The sequence below is a fragment of the Theobroma cacao genome, chromosome 6, assembly GCF_053813885.1.
Source record: "Theobroma cacao isolate CCN51 chromosome 6, ASM5381388v1, whole genome shotgun sequence".
In the NCBI taxonomy this organism is placed as follows: domain Eukaryota; kingdom Viridiplantae; phylum Streptophyta; class Magnoliopsida; order Malvales; family Malvaceae; genus Theobroma; species Theobroma cacao.
In genome coordinates, this window is record NC_142644.1 from 24,937,118 (window position 1) to 24,958,417 (window position 21,300).

General features: G+C 35.1%; 3 protein-coding genes and 1 pseudogene across 4 annotated transcripts; 3 read left to right on the forward strand and 1 right to left on the reverse strand.

Moving 5' to 3' along the window:
- Nucleotides 1-1,989: 1,989 nt before the first annotated feature.
- BGAL17 (beta-galactosidase 17) lies at nt 1,990-10,869 on the forward strand. Of its 2 annotated transcripts, none has more exons than XR_001928526.2 (19): nt 1,990-2,299; nt 2,760-2,864; nt 3,132-3,327; nt 3,835-3,923; nt 4,121-4,201; nt 4,949-5,043; nt 5,613-5,683; nt 6,194-6,284; nt 6,356-6,473; nt 6,555-6,650; nt 6,735-6,783; nt 7,793-7,980; nt 8,088-8,159; nt 8,320-8,469; nt 8,907-8,957; nt 9,420-9,585; nt 9,772-9,926; nt 10,052-10,117; nt 10,379-10,439. XR_001928526.2 is itself a non-coding variant. In XM_018123404.2 (19 exons), exons 1-19 carry the CDS (start codon nt 2,072-2,074, stop codon nt 10,481-10,483), a joined length of 2,163 nt encoding a protein of 720 aa, XP_017978893.1. In that variant the 5' UTR covers nt 1,994-2,071; the 3' UTR covers nt 10,484-10,869. The 2 variants fall into 2 exon arrangements, 1 of the variants encoding a protein (XP_017978893.1); XM_018123404.2 differs by having other exon boundaries at nt 1,994-2,299; nt 9,772-9,917; nt 10,379-10,869.
- A 152-nt stretch (nt 10,870-11,021) lies between these two features.
- Nucleotides 11,022-13,078, reverse strand: LOC18596144 (uncharacterized). The gene is made up of 2 exons (XM_007024437.3): nt 12,920-13,078; nt 11,022-11,405 (listed from the first exon to the last, which is right to left on the reverse strand). Exon 2 carries the CDS (start codon nt 11,391-11,393, stop codon nt 11,193-11,195), a length of 201 nt encoding a protein of 66 aa, XP_007024499.1. The 5' UTR covers nt 11,394-11,405; nt 12,920-13,078; the 3' UTR covers nt 11,022-11,192.
- A 130-nt stretch (nt 13,079-13,208) lies between these two features.
- Nucleotides 13,209-15,674, forward strand: LOC18596145 (mediator of RNA polymerase II transcription subunit 9-like). Its single transcript, XM_007024438.3, has 6 exons — nt 13,209-13,507; nt 13,606-13,668; nt 13,771-13,851; nt 14,177-14,235; nt 14,305-14,388; nt 15,360-15,674. Exons 1-5 carry the CDS (start codon nt 13,280-13,282, stop codon nt 14,360-14,362), a joined length of 489 nt encoding a protein of 162 aa, XP_007024500.1. The 5' UTR covers nt 13,209-13,279; the 3' UTR covers nt 14,363-14,388; nt 15,360-15,674.
- Nucleotides 15,675-16,525: 851 nt separating this feature from the next.
- LOC18596146 (LOB domain-containing protein 22 pseudogene) lies at nt 16,526-17,337 on the forward strand (annotated as a pseudogene).
- Nucleotides 17,338-21,300: the final 3,963 nt, after the last annotated feature.

Sequence of the window (21,300 nt, forward strand, 5' to 3'; positions counted from 1 at the left end):
ATAAATTTGCTGGGTTTTCCAAGAGAATTTACTGGTTTCACAAGTTTACTTAATTCTTTTTGGTTTTCTATAGTTTCTTTATATATATATATATATAATTTTATAAAAGATAAAATCACCTTGAAAAATTTGACTAAAAAGGTGTCATTTGAAAGAGACGTACCATGTGGCCATGGGGCATTGTTCCAGGCCTACTAAAACTGTGGTGGACCATGGGGCCCAATTACATAACTTCAGGCCCACTATTCACGAAGATTGAAAAGTCCCATTTTTTAAAAAAAAAGTATTATAGAAAAGTCATACCCATTTTTTTGGATGATTATTGTATAAATTGTCACCTGAAAAGCCAAAATCCACCAAAAGTTTGTTAAGGGAATTTTCTGAAGAAAAATCATGTGCTAGGACTTGTTCATGCTTTATTCTATTGTTCAAGAGAAGCAAGTCAGCGGGAAAAGCCCAATTTCAAATTTTAAGGCCCAATCGTTTACCACTCACTTCCCATTATTCATGTTTAAGGAATAATTTCTACTTAAAGCCTTATAAGTGGGTCATTCTTATTTCTTTTTCAAGGTAAATGTGCTAGAAATAATTAATCGCATGAATATTTGATTTGGTGAAAGGTGCATGTATTTTCTATTAAAAGAATTAGATTCTTAAAATAAATTAAATAATTATCTTTATAATTTTTTTTATATGTAATATAAAGTTACATATATAATGAGAGATATCCTTCTCTTCTCTTATAAAATTTATCTCAAATCATTTTGGAATTTAAATTTGAGAACTTCGAAATGGAACTTTAAGCTTGCGTGTTGAAACACCTCCTCAGGATCGAGACTTCTGCTTATGCTTTTTGGAATTCCTTTGTCTCCAAATATAATAAAGAGTAGCAGTCCATGCAAACCTGACTACAATCGTTTGAAGAGGTTTTCCCTTTGAGAGTGGATATTGTCCAATTCATATCATCAGACCAGTTTGTAGAGATTATGCTAACGGAAGAAACATGGAATACTTTGAGCCAAACTTGCTGAGAAGAACAAATGATGTCTGCTCTCTTCTTCTTCTTCATTACACAGTAAACAAAATGTAGATTGTAAAGTAGTTCCCCAAGACTTTATCCTGGACCTGTCAAATATTGCCAACCAAGTGATCATTGAAAATTTAGGCACATGAACCGGAAACCACACCAATTTATGCCAAGGCACTCTGCTTTGCTTATGTCTGAGGTAATTCCATGTATAAGCAGTTGTTGATTCACCAAAATTTGAAGCAGTCCATATAGCTCTACTTGCTGCAACATCTGCGGGGACAGGGTCTGGGTACTTTTACTTGCCAGGAACTAGTATGTCTGAACGGGTAAGCTTGGATCCAGCTACCCGAATAGAGCCTGGATTGCAAAATTAGTGTGTCCAGATGTGCTTTAAGATACATGCAACATTTCAGGCTATCAAGTTCTCTAGTCCCAAGCCCCCTTCATTCTTTGGATAATCAATGATGAAGTCCCAGTTCAGTTTGGCCCGTTTTAGGCTATCTTTCTTTACATTTCCAAACAAAAGCTGAGCAGAGTTGGTTCACTTTTTGGATCACTCTCCCTGGTCCCTGCCAAAATAAAAACCTAAGTACGGAATACCGGAAATTAATATGTATGAATGATGTATGCCTACACTCTTTGAGATGGTAAAATTCAATCACATGATATAACATGCCTTCTATTTAGTAATTTCCCATACTTTCAAGAAACCAAAAAATAATGTTTTTTTTAAATATTTTTTAATACATTCAACCAAATGAAATAAATTTATAGTTAATAAATAAAATTAACTATAACTATTAATTTTTTGACAAGGAAGGGAAACCGCTATAATAACTGTTTCTGACCATCCCAAACGCCAAACGACAATTCGTTTTGGCGCAATCCATTTGATTGACTCAAAGAATATTTAATTTTAAAAAATTATTTAAGTCATCATACTTTGAAGTAAAGCGACACTGTAGCTGTGAGGGTTTTTTTTTTTTTTTTTTTTTAAATTTCTGGCTAAATGCTATAGCTGATAGCTTAAAAGCAGAAGAAATGAATCACAGTAAAAAGCTAGCTGCAACGGAGTCAACCTCCAAATCAACTGCGGCGATGGCGAGAAAGCGAAGCAGCAAAACGACGTTGATCTTCTTCGTTTTGCTTTCCATTGTAGCTTTCGTTGCTTTCGTTCCCGTCTTCGCTTCTCTCCCTTCTCTTTCCTCTCACTCTCACGATCTTCACCTCCATCTTCGTCTTCATCAGCGTCAGCATCGTCTCGAAAAAGTAAAGTATCTTGTAAAAAACTCAAAGTTAAATTTCTTCGTACGCTTCATTTCTGGAAATTCATGCGTAAAACTAAACTTTAGAGTAGCTTTCAAATGTGTGTGTGTCTATATATATATATATATATTCTTATATGTAGATATGTATATTGATTTTCTATTTCGAATTGAGAGGGGAAACGTGGAGTTTTAGAGGAAACGAAATAAGGAATTTGGATAGTTCTTTTTTTCCCCATCAACTGAATTAATTATGATGATGTGAAATTGTGAATTTTGAGTAAATGTTGTTTATTTTCTTCTTAATTTTGAGAACCTGTAGGAAGTTACAAAGAAACTGAAAAAAAATTGAAATTCTTAAATTTTCATGGTAGTTGTTTCTTTGTTGTTGCTTAAACTCTCTGGCTTTTTATTTTTTACTTTTTAAATGTTGACTGGTATTCTTTTGTGTGATTGTTATTCAGAGTGATGCTAGAAAGTTTGAAATTGCGGAGGATATGTTTTGGAAAGATGGAAAGCCTTTTCAGATAATTGGTGGTGACTTGCATTATTTCCGCATTCTTCCTGAGGTATTCTTGTAGTTAGCAATTAGCATATTGTAAATTTATTAATATCTTGCAGTTGTTGTTTTTCTGAGATAAGTGGGAATCAAAAATATTGTAGAAAAGATTTTAAGAATTTTAGTATATGGGAGGATATAAATGCCAAAAAAAAAAAAGAAAATAGAGATTTGTTACTTCTTGGTGGACATTACAAATTTAACTTCTCATTTGTTAGAAGTGGGGAGCCGGTTGCTCTTTTTAGCCATTTGATGACTGACTATCTTATGGATGCAGTACTGGGAAGATAGGCTTTTAAGAGCAAAAGCACTGGGACTGAATACCATTCAAACTTATATTCCTTGGAATTTGCATGAACCGGAGCCTGGCAAACTGGTTTTTGAAGGCATTGCAGATCTAGTATCATTTCTCAAACTTTGCCAGAAGTTAGGTCTCCTTGTTATGCTTCGAGCTGGGCCTTATATTTGTGCAGGTAGTCATTGTTGTGTGTGTGTGTGTGTGTGCATAATATTTACTTTATCTGTTACAGATGCACCAAACCACTTCCTACTAAATTGCTTCTTATATTCATTGAAATGAGGGATGGATATGTATGCACTTTTTAATCTTATAAGATAAAGTTTCCCTGCTCTTGTGAACTGATTATAGCTTTTTTTTCTTCTTAGGTTTCTTTCAGTCTCTTATACTCATGGTTGACTTGAAAGTTATTTATAAACTAATTTAAAGGGTTTCCTGTTCATTCTGTTAATCTTGAGCACTTGTTGTTTTCTTGTATTCTTATCTGAGACATATTTTCCCTCTTTTTACAAGTGTTACCAAAGGAGTATACGGGAAAAAATATTTTAGTACACTGTGCTAACTAACATAATTGCATGTACAGCAGAATTTCTGGCTCTCCTGTGTTTTTATGACAAATAGATGTCTTAAGTTGGTGTTGACCAATTCATGGTTTCCTTTTGGGAACATATGTCACTTGCAGAGTGGGATCTTGGAGGATTCCCAGCTTGGTTACTTGCCATAGAACCAGATATCAGACTAAGGTCATCAGATCCTGCTTACCTCCAATTGGTATGTTCTCATATAGTCCTTTATTTGTTAGTAAGGAATATTAAGAGATATGATGTTGGATAAAACATTGGAGTTTTCATGCTTAGCATGCATGCCTTAGTTGAGTTGTATAGTTTCTGTTTACTTAATATGTTCTCAGAGGATGGACCAACTGGCATTTGTATTTTGCTGGATTATGTTTTAATGTGATGTTACAGGTTGAAGGATGGTGGGGAGTCCTACTTCCAAAAGTAGCTCCTCTTCTTTATGGTAATGGAGGTCCTATTATAATGGTTCAGGTATGTATAGAATATCTACTGCTCCATATGTAACTATGTTCCATGATATATTTTATTAGCTAGTCAAAATTTCTTTAACAAAACGAAGGTGCCACTCTGTTTTATCTCTACGGATTTTTAAGCAATCATAGAACCACTCATGTCTATTTTCTAAAACAAATTTCTCCATCCGGTAACTGTGCCAGATTCTTCATGTGGCTGAGTTAACTATCTGGGATTAAGGCTAACTGGGTGGTTGAGCTGAGTTCAATGTTTATGAACTATGGCACTTGTGGAAACAACCCTCTTTTCTCATGATGAGAACAAAAACGTGTGATATCTAGGAAGATACTTGGACAAAAAACAGAGAGACTAAGATAAAATAAAACTAGACTTTGCTTAAACCGCCTCATTTTCTTCTAGGTTTTTTGGTTAAGAGTGACAAATTATTTAAGGGAACAAATAAATGAGCCCAATCAAGGTCAAGATAGATAACCCTCCAGCTAAGTTAGTTTTGTCGCCCACCTTTTGATAGATTATACATGGTGTACCTGAAAGAAATGCATCTTTCACAGGTTTCTTGTCCTTTCATTTATTTTCTCCATATCACACAGGAAAAAAAGGGTGATACTCCCTTTATTTACATCCCACATTTCGTTCCTTCCAATGAACTATATGTTCATTTGTACTGTGATGTCATTCTCTGAAAGTTTTAACATTTTATGTTAGTAAAATTACACTAAAATGATATATTATTTTTTGGCACAGATAGAAAATGAATTTGGGTCATATGGAGATGATAAAGCTTATCTTCGTCACCTGGTGAAGTTGGCTAGAGGACATCTTGGGGAAGACATTATTTTGTAAGAAGTTTTTTCCTGTAATCTATAGCCAATGGATAATCTTCTGGTTTATCATGTAAAATCTAATTCTGCAGCAAAAACAGGTTTGCATCACTGTGGTACTGACATTCTATTAGAGTGCTTAAGGAGATACCTGGCAGATGAGGCAGGCATTTAGGCCAATGCATTGCATAGCCTGGATTTCTCCAAGCATTGCATAGCCAATGCCTATTTACCTCTGTTCATCTAGGATATTTGACTATGATACGATTTCTAGGAATTTTCTTAAGACTCTTTGAGAGGTGATAACTATAAAAAACTATGTTTATTGCTAACAAGATGAAAAAGGACTTTACTTGAGCCTGCAAATATTGACTGGTTCAGTTTCTTATCTTCTCTTTCTGTGCACACAGAATGGCAGAGTAGTAGTTTATATATCCAGTCTTATATTTTACTTTACTTCGTTGATATTATTATGAATTAGAAGTATTGTCAAGAAACTTACTTTGATCAAATGACGTCAAGCACAGTATTGCATTCTTATTTTTGATTATTTATATATTTATTCGGATGGATTATAATGGTTTCAGGTATACTACAGATGGAGGTTCTCGAGAAACTCTTGAAAAAGGAACCCTTGTAGGAGATGATGTCTTTTCCGGTACTTCTCAAGATCAGCATGTTCTTATTTGATAAGTTGTGAAACTATAGCAACAGAGCATCTCATAACCTAAGAAATGGATAATAATCTACCTATTCTTTACCACTCTTTTCTGGGTCAAGTCATCAGCACTTTGAAAATTTAACTCTTATTATCATAAAATATTTCCTCCCCTCCCAACTCTAAAAGAGAAAAAGAAAAAAGGGGTATAATGTAATGACTTTATCTTAATACCTTCTTTGGATTTACTATATTGTTTTATAGTCTCATATTCATCTATGCTTTTTGAAAGTTTCATCACTAACAATTGCATCTGGTTTATCCATGAACTTTCCCCAAAGATGAATTTGATCGTTAATTTGATGGTAGGTTTCTAGGTTTAGGTGCAGTGCAGAGGTCAGAGAATTGCATGCTTTAAACAAAATGTTTACATTTAAACAAAGATACATGCATATGTCTGCGTGTGCATACCTGCAATTTCTTAAGTTAATACTTGTTTCTGATATGTAGCTGTTGACTTCACTACTGGGGATGATCCTTGGCCCATATTTGAGTTACAAAAGGAGTTCAATTCCCCTGGGAAATCACCACCACTTTCTTCGTAGGTGTCTTTATTTTTTATTTATTGTAATTGATAAATATGTTAATGTTCACAATGCTTTTTTGTTTCAGGGAGTTTTATACAGGTTGGCTTACACATTGGGGTGAGAAGATTGCAAGGACAGATGCAGATTTTACCGCAGCTGCCTTGGAAAAGATTTTGTCACGAAATGGTTCTGTCGTGCTTTATGTATGTTCTTCCTATCCTACTTTTGCTGCTGTGAGCTTATGATCTGTATGGACATGCTATGATTAGGCTTTCAAATTCCAGATGGCACATGGTGGAACAAACTTTGGATTTTATAATGGGGCAAATACAGGTGCTGATGAGTCAGATTACAAGCCTGATCTAACTTCCTATGATTATGTGAGGATGGTTATTCCTTGTTGTAGTTAGTACATTAACTTATGCAAAATCTTTCAAGCTTCAAATTGGTTTTACTTTACCCAGGATGCGCCAATTACGGAGTCTGGTGATGTGGACAATGCAAAATTCAAAGGTATGATCCTATGTTTTCTGGCTGAATATTTCAAGACTAGAGGGATAATATGCTGAAAATTTGCATGGCGTTGTTGAAAGTAAAACTACGTGGTCCATGGTCTCTCAGCAAACTTTACATGTAAATCTTGAATTTATTGGCCTGATTTTTTGCATCTTAATCAATGTGAAAAATGCATTTTGATGAGCTGATAGACACCTTCAGTGACCAAGAATGATACTTATAACTTTGAATGAGTCAGTGGATACAGAGTGATGTGCTGGACAGGAGATAGAGGGATTTAAGCGGATGAATTACACCAATGGCAGAAGAAGCTCACCTATTCAACTTCCCTTAATTTAGACGGGCATCATCCTGTCATTTGGTGTTAGAGGAAAACAGCTTTCTCTATAGGTGTGGCTTTTATGTGAATGTAACCACTAATTACAGTTTTAAGCAATCGACAATTTCTGAAATTGATGCACATGTTGATGGAAATTAATGGACTGAGTGTTACCATCTTTTGAAAATGTCAGAAGTCACAAACAATAGCATTTGAATGCCTCTTGTTTATAGTGGAGAATATGAGTAAATTTGCACCAAGGAGAAATCTGCAGTGTATTACATCTCATACATTGAAAGGCCATTCCACAGGCCTTGCCGTCAAATGACTTGTCTTGTGTTTGCTAAGAACATGATTCATGATTAGAAGTTAAATTCATGGGGAATGGGTTATGTGTTCAAAACCTGAGTCTGGTATCAACTGCTCACACACTTCAAATGCAGGAAGCTTCTATCTTTAAAGAGTATTGCATTTTTGTTAGTTTTGCTGTTTATTTTTACACTCAGCATTCTCATTGAGAGTCGTTTTTGTGTGATGATCGTTTTCTCCAAGTTTGTTGTGGAGTCAGGCTTTTCTGTTACTTGTATACAATTTAATAGTTGAGATAAACAAACTCCTACTATCTTATTTTGCAAGTGATTTTCTAACAGTAGTATATTCTTTTCATTGAATCTTTTCTGCCTTTAGCCATAAGGAGAGTGGTGGGGAAATATAGTTCAGTATCTCTTCCTTCATTTCCTTCCAGTAATAAAAAGACAGGATATGGTTTTATCCAGTTACAAAAAACAAGAAGTTTATTTGATTTACTTGATGGGTTTGATTCTGCACACATTGTTGAAGCTGAAAATCCAACTGCAATGGAGTATTTCTACCAGGTGCGTGCAAATTAGTGGCTCTGTTGCTCATTAGCTTCTATGTTTATCATGTCAATAAAATCCAAAATTGCTGAATATTGTCTCTTGTTATTATTCCTAATGTCCAGATGTTTGGATTTCTATTATATGTATCTGAATATGCATCGAAAGCTGGTGGAAATAAGCTATTTATACCAAAGGTATGCCTTCTTCCTCATTTTATAGTTAAGCTTACTAATTCATTCTAGCCTTATCGCTATATATTGAATTTTCTTTCCTTAATTGTTCAATATTGACAAATAATTCATAGAAATTTAATATTCTAAAAGATTATTACTTCTCTAAATATAATTCTTGCAGGTGCATGACAGAGCTCAAGTGTTCATATCATGCCCTTCTAGAGCTGATGGTGGACGAGTATCATATGTTGGTACAATTGAAAGATGGTCAAATCAAGCAATTTACCTTCCTAATGCTAAATGTGTTTCTAACACCAGCTTATTTATTTTGGTAACTAACTGTCCTCTGGCTTTGAACACCCTCATGTCTTATGACATTTTGGCAATTAGTTCTTTGGTTTTTTTTTTTTTTTTAGTTCTTTGTAATTGTTAAATGGCAGCATAGTGAAAATATTTTGTCTTCTGGAATCATTAAGTTTATACATCCTGTAAATAGACGGTTTATAATCAGTGTTTTGTAACCGGGAATAATGGATGAAATCAATTCAACAAAATTTTATTCACTGTTCAGTTACATACCTAACAAATGTCGCATGTGAACAAAGCTTCTGCACGGCTAACCAGCAATGTCTTCTCAGTTCAGTCTTTATTTTTTTTTATCCTTTTGTCTTTTATTGAGAAACAAAAATTATATAATCAATTTTTAATGTAAAACTTGAATCCATACACGTATTTCATATCTAAGTTTCTACAACTTGATGTATGCAGGTTGAAAACATGGGCCGTGTAAATTATGGACCATACTTGTTTGACAGGAAGGTAAACTTGCCTGTAGAGCAGAAAATTGTTCTTTTCTTTCTAAAATGATGTCAGGTCGATGCCCGTGTTTATTTATTGGCATCAGTCAAATCATCATTCATTGCTATTAATTGGAATTGTGCACTTTCGATAGTAGATATAGAAAGTCTATTGTTGTAGTTGTTGTTTTGATGGGAACTGAACTTATTTTCTTTGGAAATGAAAGTGTGCAGTAGAAGGTGAGAGAAATTCCTTGAATCAGTCAATACATTGCTTACTACCACGGTAGCATATTTAAAATGGTTATTTGATAGCTTTATGCTCCTTTTTCAGGGAAACTTCATTTTAATGAGCTTGTTTGTCAATGAAAACTGGTTCTTTAAAACCACCACTGCACCATATGCATCAATGCCTATAGTCTGCTGCTGCATTTTTCCTAGTTTAACAGAGAATTTGACCATTTTCCTGACTTTGATTTTGTAGGGAATTTTGTCTTCTGTTTATGTAGATGGGAGAGTTTTGAACAGATGGAAAATGATCCCAATTCCTTTCCAAAACCTGAATGAGGTGCCAAAGTTCAATCCTGTCATTCAAGTTGCATCTGAATTCCCTAAAGTATCCATCCGCAAAAAGTTAGAGCACAAGTCAGGTGTGTCTCTAGAACATAAAAGGCATGCTGTATCAATGGTTGTATTATTTCCTCCTGTGTAGTTTTTTTGTTCACTTTACATGTTCTTATAAATATACCTCATTGCTAACAAGTATGCACTAATGAAGAAACAAAATATGATGTAATAAAATGATAATCTTGTAACTATTTGCTTTCCCTATGCAGAGGATGTTTTAGAAGGACCATCATTCTACACTGGTCATTTCTCTATTGATAAAACTAGTGAAGTTACAGATACATTCATTTCGTTTAGAGCCTGGGGTAAAGGGATTGCTTTTGTTAATGAATTCAACATCGGAAGATATTGGCCAGTAAGCTAGGTTTTTTTCCTTGGTCTTGTGTGCTGTTCTTAATTTTAATTGTCATTTAACATTATGTTGCTCATATTTCTCTTTTTGAATAATTTGTTTTACTCTGCAAATCAATAACTGATTTTTCTTTGCAGACTTCAGGACCACAATGCAACCTTTATATCCCTGCTCCAATCCTTCGGCATGGGGAAAATGTTTTGGTATGGGATGCCTATGTCTATATTGTTCAACTTTATAGTGAGGAATCCAAATCCCCCCACCCCCTCCTACTCCCCCTCCCTCTTGTCAAAAATGCTATATAGGTTTTGTGTTTTTTGTCTGGTTGTTAACATGCTAAATAGTTTTCGATTCCTATACATATGTAGATTGCTGCATTCATTTGGTAATTTAGAAAAAGGCTTGTATTTTACGATTTTCAATGAAATTTTCTTCCATAACTGGATTGGTTCACCACTGTGTAGGTGATATTCGAGTTAGAATCACCAAACCCTGAGCTTGTGGTTGATTCAGTTGATCAGCAAGATTTCAATTGTGGATCAAGTAAAGCAAGTGTGCGTCAACTTTAAAGCCACCTGAATGCCAAGTTTGGAGATGGTAGAGCATCACAGTTAAACCTCCAATCCACCATGGCTGGACCATCAGAGAATGTTTCCCTTGCAGCCTTGCAGGATTGTCTTATAACATAAAAGCATCATATCACATTTGTTGTCCTTGCCCTCAGGGAATGTGCCTTTGGGTGGATGGAGGTGGGCGAAAGTTGTAAAAAAAAAAAAAAAACATAGCACTGGATTGTTTATGTAGGACTCGAGAGACACACTTCTATTGTTACCAAAATTATGCCTTTTGGTTAAAATTGTATGAAAATCAATCACAGTTGAATTTGAATGGCAATGTACCATCTTCAGCTGGCCTGGGAAGGCCATCAGTTCTCTGGTGGCGTCGCTAGTTAAGTGAGCCCCGATGATCTGAAAGATGCAAAATCTCCTTCCCATATCTGATTTTGATCTCAGACTACTGGTACAGTTCCTCATTACACTGCCTAACTTTGCAACAAAATAATTTGCAAGTATTTTTTTCTTCAGCATCAAATGGCAATAAGCTTAATTCATTTCAACGGTGTAGGTTTCTCTTATTTCAAGTGATTTAAAAGCTGTGTGATAACCAAAATTACATTCACACATAGCCATTTGCTCCCAACAAGCTCACGGGAGCAGCCAACTATGCTACATACATTACAAATGTCTAGAAGCTGATAAAAGAAGGAAAAAGGGATGATCATTTTGACGTTTGCTTTGATTCATCTTTTGAGTCCTGTTTTGATCCTGACAAAGCAGCAGATGCTGCCACTGTCATGGCAGCTGCTGCTGCACCCAGCTTGGCACCACCAGCAGCCTTCATTGCACCAGCTACTTTTGCAAATACAGCTATTCCTCCTACAAGTACAGCCCTCAAAGCTACTGTAGGTTTCACTGCCATATTTTATTGAATCTGCAATTTTCCAATGTCACATCAAATTCAGATCTCTTTGCTCATTAGAATAACCAATATAGGTCAAAACTGTGAATAAACTCAGTAAACCTAAACTATAAAACTGTGATGCTACCTTTCTCATGCATGTATTGATTAATAATGCAAAAGAATAGAAGCATGCCCCATAAACAGCTATATGCCCATCCTGTAGCTCATACTCATCACTAAAATTTCGGGTTGCCTTCAACATTGAATTTGGATCAGATTTGAGCCTTTGGATTCATGTAATTTCAGAAGTATGAAATCGCTGTCTTTTTTTTTTTTTTTCCCTTTTGGCCAATAAGATTTGAAGTTTTGAACCAAGATTTAGACATTCCCACTCCAAACGTCAACTAAAGCTAAAACTCAACACTAGTTAAAACTGGTAAGTGAGACTACAGATTTAAAACTTGAAACTTGAGACCAAATACTCCAATTGACTGAAATAATCAGCCACACCATTGAGCTTGATCAATAGGAACAATATGTAGATACCGACATTCATTGTAGTACAATTTCTATTTCTATTCACATAAAAATGCACCTTGACTCTTGAAAATCGGTAACATCATCCTTGTTGACAGCTTGAAATACAAGACAACAGGATGACTACTTAATGATGCATAACATTGGGAAGCCTCTTTTGTCTTATACCATGAGAAGCCAGAATTGTTATTCTTGCTAAGTATCGGAAACACTAGTATTCTGTTCACTAATAAACACAGAACAACTATTTATCCAAAGATAATAGTAAGAAATATATAAGAACAGCTCCTCCTTAGACTAAGCTTTCAACATACAAAGCATTAGTTAACAATCATCTCGTACTTCCCTAGGCAGCTTTTTCCTTTCAATCCCTTCAATTGAACTTAACCCCAACATTGTTCTAGAGACTTAAAAACATCTCCATGGCACTGATAACAACACCACCAACCACCCGCAGAAAGCAAAAGCTAGTTGCAATACAAAATGATGAACATTTCTTTCCCTACTGTTTCCTAAGAAGAGTGAAGAAAAGAGTTTTCGGAATGCTAGAAAACAATGCATAAAATTTCCAACTCTCACCGGCATGTTCAACAATTTGAGAAAAGAAGTCAAACAATCAAAAACATATACTAAAAACTTATTCCTTTAAACAATGTAGGGTCAATTCGACAAGTCACCTTAATTTAGAAACTCAAAACTAACATTTTGCCGCATAATTTCTACAAGAAACGGAAGCGGTTAACTTCAGCTATCATAATGACCAAAATCCTGAAAAGACCTAAATGTTTAACCTCTAACGCAGTTCTGGGCACGTACCCATTTCCTCGAATCAATGATCCAAGGCCCCTCTATCCCCATCCCCGGGAAAAAAAAAAAAAAACCTTTTTTCTGCCAGTTCCTTCTTAATTGGCTAACTTTACATTAAAAAGAGAAATGGAATTAAAAAAAAAAAACAACAGAAACAGGCCCCAGATCATATAAGAGATAAGAGATAGAAGGAACTGAACCTTAGAAGTTGAAGAGAAAATCTTTTTGATTGAGTCCTTTTGCCAATAACTCGGAGAGCGTAAGAGAAATGAAGGGTAAGTAATTTCGTTATGGAAACATAAGTGTTAACCCTGCATTTCAATTCCCTCTTCTCTCGGGGGCTGCAAATGAAGCCCACTATTTGTTTTTATGTTGAAAAGAAAAAAAATAAAAGTCTCATTCTTACGACATCGTTTCCAATATTTGTTTCCACGCGTGGCAGAATATTACTGGATAACGTGGTTAAAAAGGCGTACATTAGCAAAAATTCCCATATCTCTGCCTAACTGTGCGCTGGTAGAGAAAAAGAAGCCAGGGAGCAAGCGAGGGAAAGAAAGCCGATGGATCCGTACTCAGGAGGAGGGAGCTGGACTATGATCCCCAGCGTTCCGACCCACAGTAACGTATCTACTCCCACCAATCAAGACCATCTATACCTCTCTCCACCACCACCACAACAACAATTCCATCCACAACAATTCCAACAACAGCGTATTTTACACCAGCAGCAGCAGCAGCAGCAGAATCAGCACCATCAGTCACTAGCTTCTCACTTTCACCTCTTACAGGTACTCCTTTGAACCACAACCTTAACAAAGTTGTACCACAACTTCTCATTTTTAAAAGTGCTTGATGTTTCTTTATGTGTTTGTTTTCGGGGTGGCAGTTGGTGGAGAATTTGGGTGATGCAATTGATAATGGAAGTCGGGATCAACATTCTGATGCTTTGGTTTGTTGGGTTTTTTTTTTTTTATTCTTTTTCAATTATAAATTGGCGTAGAGTTTATTTTGAAGATTATTGATTTTATTTTTGTTGTGGGGTTTTCGGAAGATTAATGAACTGAACAATCACTTTGAGAAGTGCCAGCAGCTTTTGAACTCGATTGCGGCATCAATTAACACCAAAGCTATGGTAATGAGCAACTCTTCTTTTTCGTTTTTTTAATTTGTAATTTCTGTTTTAATGTTATAGAGATGTTGACAAAGATGCATCTGGGGGTTTAATGAACTTTACCCATGATTCCATCAATTGCGATTAGACATGTTCTTTGATGCCTGATAGTTGGTTAGAAACATAAAAATAGGTAAAACATAGGGCAGGCTTCTGTAGAATGTTTGAATTTTCGGAATTTTTTTTCCATCATTTTTAGAGAATATATATTGTTTTCTGATATTTGTGGTCCTTTCTAATTGAGGGGTTGTGATATAATTAATATAAATTTGTTTTTGGGATGTAGACTGTTGAAGGACAGAAGCAAAAGCTGGAGGAAAGTGAACAACTACTAAATCAAAGGAGGTGAGAAGTTGACCCTGGTTTTTGTTTCCGCATTTGAAGTTTTCTACTTATTGAATGTGGTTATTTCAGGGATTTGATTGCCAACTATGGAATCTCTGTTGAAGACCTTGTGAAGACTGAGCCCTAGTTGCTTCTCACTCTAACTGAGCACAGGTGAGAAAATGCATGCAAAACAATTTTACTTAAGTCAAGTCGATAAATATGTTGCAGTTTGCACCGTTTACTGTAACATATCAATTTAATTTCCAATTTGAGTGAGAATTGCTCATAAAGAATTTCGATTCAAACAAGCAATTTTACATGAGCTAGTTTGAAAGGTGTAGATTGTTTTTTGTATACTCATGTTGCATTTTTTTATAAATAAGTAAAAGAGCGTATAGTCTTAATGGTATATTGTTTTAGAATTTCGGTGAGGGCAGATCCAGATTAGGGCAAGGGTAAGTTAACATATGAATGTTACGATCAAGCAAGTTTTTGGGACTTTAATGAAAAACAAAACTGGAACCATAGCAAGCAGTGTTTTCTATTTGAGAGTCTTACCAATTAAAGAACGTTGCTACCAAGAGTGAGTCTGTTCTTCTGGAGGTTTGCGTTCCATTATGTTTCATTGATAAAACTGACTTTGGCCTCTTGGGAAATATATTCTTGGAGGTTACACAGATTATGGTTCAAACTTTGCTTTGTGGTTGTCTACCATTCATCTGCAGACCTGCTACCTGTCTCCCTTAGAGTTCAATTTAAACCAAAGAGAAAGGATTTAAATTCTTCTCCTTGATTTTGAAATTATTAGCCAACATTTGTTAACACATTTGGGGATCAAATCTTATTCCATTGTCGTTGAAAACTTTCTAGCAGATAATTTCCAAGAAATTGCAAAATTGTTCAGCTCTGTTCTAGACCATCTGTTAGATGTCTACATTTTTGCACTTAACCATTGCTTGCACTTGCTGACTGCTGTTCTTTTATTTAGTTGATACTGGTTTCAAACTGCGTATTTGTTGCCATAAAACATAAAACTGTATATATCTTGTTTTTCTTCTTTGATTCTTTACTGTTGATGTTTGTTTTTGTCAACAAATTTGAACTACTGCTTGCAACCATTATTTTGGCTTTGCTGTATTCAGGTTGAGAGCATTCTGTTTAACTCTGAAAGCTCAGAAGGAAAGCCAGAGAACATGTAATCATAGAATTAGATCACATACATCTTTTTGTTCAGCAAGTAGAAAATTCTTAGTTTGTTGTCTAGCTTGTTCTTCTATTACGATTTCCTTTGGAATGAGATGATGTTCAAATGCAATCTTGACTTCATTTTTTTGGTTCCTTTTAATGTTATTGAGCTCTGAGTCCCATTAGTGCTGGAGGCTGGATGTTCATAAGGTTTTCAGTGAAAGTTCAATGAGATTGATAAATTCTGTCCACTAAGTGGATTATTTCGATCATGTAGTTCTGCATTCAAATTGATTCTCTCACACTGTGGGAATTTACATTAAGAATTGTTAAGATTCATACCTGCAATGCACATGTGGTTCTGGTATACCCTGCAAAAGAGTCATCCTTTTGCTTCACCATTTGATTCACCAATGTTAAGACTGCAATTCAATACTCCAGCCAAGCGCTGTTTGGTATTCTGTTATTGAAGGATGCCATGGTTAAAACGAGACCCGCTTCTGCAGGGGACCTGTCCAGCTGAAGAGTACCAAGCTTTCAGAGTTGAGTTTGATCTGATGCTTCAAGAGTGCCTCCTGAAACACTACGTTTTATTGTTCATTAGCCTAGAAATTAAGGTGGCGGTAGAAATTCCCTGGAAATAAACATTCAGAAACGAATGGGAGAGAGTATTGTGAATTACTGAAACTTATTGGTAAACTGAAGTTCCGGATTCAAAATTAGGCACCAAGGTGGGGGAGATGAGGTGGATAGAGAGATAAAGGTGACTTACTACTTTAGACATCAATGTATCTTCAAAATCCAGAATAAAAAATTTCAAAAACGCAACAAAATAGGTAAGAGGATGAATCCATTTGGATTTTGAAGTTCCGTCAAAAGGGATACCTCAAAGTCTGCCAACTTGCCAAACCTCCAGAGAATGACGTAACGGCCCCAAAATATCTAGCATAACAGAATTTGTTGACTCTCTCTTTCATATACTAACCTGTGTGTCTCTGTCTGTCTGTCTGTCTTTCCTTTCAATTATCTGCATCTCCCATTTATCCCTCCGTTATGCCCGTCTCACCAGGAGAAAACAAAGGAAGAACCCAAAAAAGGCTCAGAAATAAACATTTCTGAAAAGAAAAATAACCTGCGCCATCTCAGGCGGCAACGCCGATATTTCATCCCTCTAAACAATTAAGTAATAAAAGTAACACCACCACCAAAATATGAGCATTCTAAAAACTCGTAGTAACGGCACAACACAAGCTTGCGCTGCGTGTAAATACCGACGCAGGAAGTGCGCTCCTGACTGTATTCTCGCCCCTTATTTTCCTCATGATCGCCAAAGGCAATTCCTCATTGCGCATAAATTGTTTGGAGTCTGCAATATCACCAAGGTCATCAAGGACCTCAATTCTCCTGAGAAAGACATTGCCATGCATACCATCATATTCCAATCCGATGTGCGAGCCAATGACCCTGTTGGAGGTTGTTACAGGATCATACAAGAGCTTCAGCATCAGATAGAGTACAGTCAGGCTGAGCTTGACCTGGTCTTTCATCAGCTAGCCATATGCAGAGCACAGGCTCATCAGCAGCAACAGCAGTCACATTTGCAGGTGCAAGAACCTGGCGATTCAACCCTAGGTTGTGAAATGGTGAATGCAGACCCATTGAACTCGTATAATTCGAATAATTATTATGTTGAAGAGCCTCAGGAGCAGCAGTTTGCTGTGGACAACCATCATCACCACTTAATGATTTTTGGAGCATTCAAGAATCCACAACCTGTCAATCTTTGAACGTCAAGCAGAGTTTTATGAGAGTATGTGATGATGAAGTGAAGCCAGATCTTGAGATTATTGTGAAAGCCATGAGATCAGGTTTGAGACCGAAGAACTAGTAGAAAGGAAGTTTGTTCTATCGACACAGTTAGTTATGTCATCTTAGCCTTGACATTTTTCTTCATCTTATTTATGATATGATGATACATAAGTGAAAAATAAATGTAGATTGACATCCAAAATTGATGTATTATTACGAGTGTACATTTACTTCTGGGGCATGTACTTGTATAAGTTTGTATTATTATTATGATTCTGATTATCTCTTTCTGGGTTATACAAGACATGCCCCTTATTGGTGCAATGGTTGATTCGGATGATAAAGGGACTCCCGTTATCCTTCTTATTCATCTCCGTAAGTTATTCTATCTGCATCCGAAAGCATAACAGCATCTACCCTATGATGGGATGCCTGTCTGTCCTTATATTTTTATTTTATAGAAGGAGAAGAAGGTCCCATTCAAGTGCCATTTGTCCTCTAATGGTCCAAGAAAACCTTTAGGCTGAAACAAACCCATGTGAAATTTTGAGAAGCGTATAATAGTTCAACTGGACTATTGAGTTATCATATTGTTTCACATTTTAATGAAGCGTCTCAAACCCCAAGTAGTCAGCCAACGCCAAACTTGCAAGACCCCTTCTCAAAATTATCCCCTATCTTGGAATATGAATTGGGTCAAATGGACCCGAACTATCTAGTAAATCTACCTAGACATTTATCTAACTTATAATTAGAGTTTAGAATCATATTCCTCATAGGATTATGATATGTTTATTATATACACAGACACATCTGTTTGTGGACAGAATTTCAGTTTCACGAGTAGAGATTTTCTACCAAACTCTTTAGTATGGGATCAACAAGTAGTTCAACCAAAAGAAGATCCTTGGAAACGAGTATGAGTAAATCCATCTTGAGAATTCAGATTCACATTGGGATAGATAATCCTAAACCTATTCATATTTCTTCACTCTATAGCAACAAATACTCTTGTCTCTCTTCCTCTCTCCGTCTCTTCTGTTCCTCTACATAGCCAATCTTTCTTTCCTCTACCATTGATATCTTTCCCAAGTGAAGGTAAAAAACACATGATTTCTTGATACATAACCTTAAGACTAAGATCAAAAGAGTAAAAAAAAAACCCAAAAATGTCGTGAAATATAAAAATTAATTTGCACTCCTTGTAAGCACAAGGATTGGACGAGCGGCCCTAACTACTTTTTTGCCTTTTATTTTCCTTTTATTGCGAGACGTAATATCTCAATGTGCACAACTTTTTTGGTTAGAGGAGTTTCATCAATCATCCAAAGTAGACTGCGTTATATTTTTTTAAATGTGATTCATCATTTAATTAAATTTATTACTTCTAATGAAATCATAAACTTGCCTTTCACTAGTACAAGAACTAAAGACTATGTTAGCTACTCATTTATGATATTTGAATCTTTCTAAAAATCCTCCATCAAACTATTTATTTGATTCCTTCTTAATTTTCAAGGACATTTCAAGTTTCATTTGCGTTAATTTTTGCTTGACTAGGTTATATTCTGGCCTCAAATGTAACTTATGGACCGCAATATTAGTGCTAAGCCTTAACATATAATGGTATGACATTCGAACATATACACTTACTCACAAAGCAACTCCATTAATTCTTACTTCAAAGGTGAAACTTTTGTACCAATTTTAACTTCTTTTTTATTTTTTTCACTTTCCAAATTAATTATTTCTATAGGTTCTTTAGGAGGTACAGTATGTTTTTCTTCTTACTTAATTAGCCTTAACAAGTCAAAAAACAAGACATAATCATCCACGTTCTCTTCATTGACAAGTTCACCAATATAAATACTTTTTTCAAAATAAAATCTTGAATTATTATCATTCCATCTTCACATTCATTACTCGAAAACTTGAAAATAAGTAAAATTAAATAGATATAAGAATATGGACATTATTAAAATAAAAAATAATAATTTAAGGGAATGGAAACAAGAGAAAAATATGAAAGTACATCACTCACGCATGTCATCTGTATTAGCATAACACTGAATAAACAAAAAGCTCATCATACAGTAAAGACTTTTCCTAAGCTTTTGGACATAAGCTTTAAGGGATTTAGTTAGCTGCGTTACTTCGTAAAAGATTTAAGCATGCTCGACTGTTCCATGGTCTTTCAATTATTGAACTCCGGACCAAGAGGTCTTGGTTGTACCACCATATCCTCTTGTCATCTTCCAACTGTTCTTCACCCACTACTTGCACGGAGAGTTCCGCATAAGCATCCTCCAGGATCTCCACTGATTTGTGCTCATGCATTATCCTTTCCGGTCGCCTTGGATCATGTAGACACTTAAACACAAATTTGTCAATTTGTGTTTTTGTATTTTAATTTTACTGTGTAAACATAAGATATTAACAGTAATATATTTAAATATGAACATAACAAGATTAATTAATCATGTTAAAATCTTAAACACATATACAAATACGTTTAATAAACATATAACATGACATGATAAATATGCTAAATTAAATTTTATACGACATGACACGATTTTGTTTATATGATTAACATGATTAAAATTTATACGATGTACAACTTATTTATAAGATAAACATGATTGAAATATGATTAAAATATTTAAATTAAAATATAAATCTAATATTCAAATTTCTAATAAAAATTATATATTATAATATATATCAAATATAATAAAATTCAACATCAATAAATTTTAATTATTATAAAAATATTAATATTTATATAAGTCAATTAATAAACGAGTCTTAATCATATATCAAATATGTCTACTCGACACATAAAAATGACTAGATAAATAAATAATAAACGAGTCACGGATTGTACGGGTACACGATAACATAATTAATTAATCAAATCTTAAATAAGTTTTAAACTAGTTAAGTGAGTTTAACACGGTTTATACACGATTTAATCATGTCTTAACCGAGTCAACATGATTAATACACGAAACACAATTATTTCAAATCAAAACTCACTAGAATCCGTGTCATGCCTGAATAATATTATTGTGTTATATACAAAATTGTAGCTCTATCTGAAACGGAAGATTTTAACGGAGATGTGGGAAACTAATTCTTTTAGTTTCCGATTCTATTCCTCGGGAATGAGCCAATCTCTTCTCTCGTCTTTCGGTCATCATTTCAATCTTTTCCTTCTTTGTGGGCTTGTATCTCAACCCAAATCTCTCTTCATTTTTCAACAACACGAGAGGCTTCCTGATCCCTTGTAACTTCTTTTTCAGACCAGCCCGAACACGACAGTATGATTGATTACCATCTCGAAAGGTTCAGACAGGAGTGGAGTGAGACTACAGATTTAGAACTTGAAACTTGAGACCAAATACTCCATACGACTGAAATAATCAGCCACACCATTGAGCTTGATGAATAGGAACAATTCATAGATACTGGCATTCATTGTACTACAGTTTCTATTTCTATTCACATCAAATGCACCTTGATTCTTGAGGATCAGTAAGATCATATCTTTGTTGACAGCTTGAAATGCAAGACAACAGGACCACTACTTAATGATGCATAGCATTGGGAAGCCTCTATCGTCTTATACCATGAGAAACCAAAATTGTTATTCTTGCTACGAATCGGAAACACTAGTATTTTGTTCACTAGTAAACACAGAACAGCTATTTATCCAAAGATAATAGTAAGAAATATATAAGAAAAGCTCCTCCTTCTCCAACTTCCAATCCTTGAACTAGGCTTTAAACATACAAAGCATAAGTTAACAACTATCTCATACTTCCCTAGGGAGCTTTTTCCCTTCAAACCCTTCAATTGAACTTATCCCTCACCTTGTTTTAGAGACTTAAAAACATCTCCATGCCACTGATAACAACACAACTTACCAACGGCAGAAAGCAAAAGCTAGTTGCAATACAAAAATGATGAACATTTGTTCCCTACTGTTTCCTAAGAAGAAAGAAGGAAAAGTTTTTGGAATGCTAGTAGAACAATGTCTAAAATTTCCAACTCTGACCGGCATGTTCAACAATTTGAGAAAAGAAG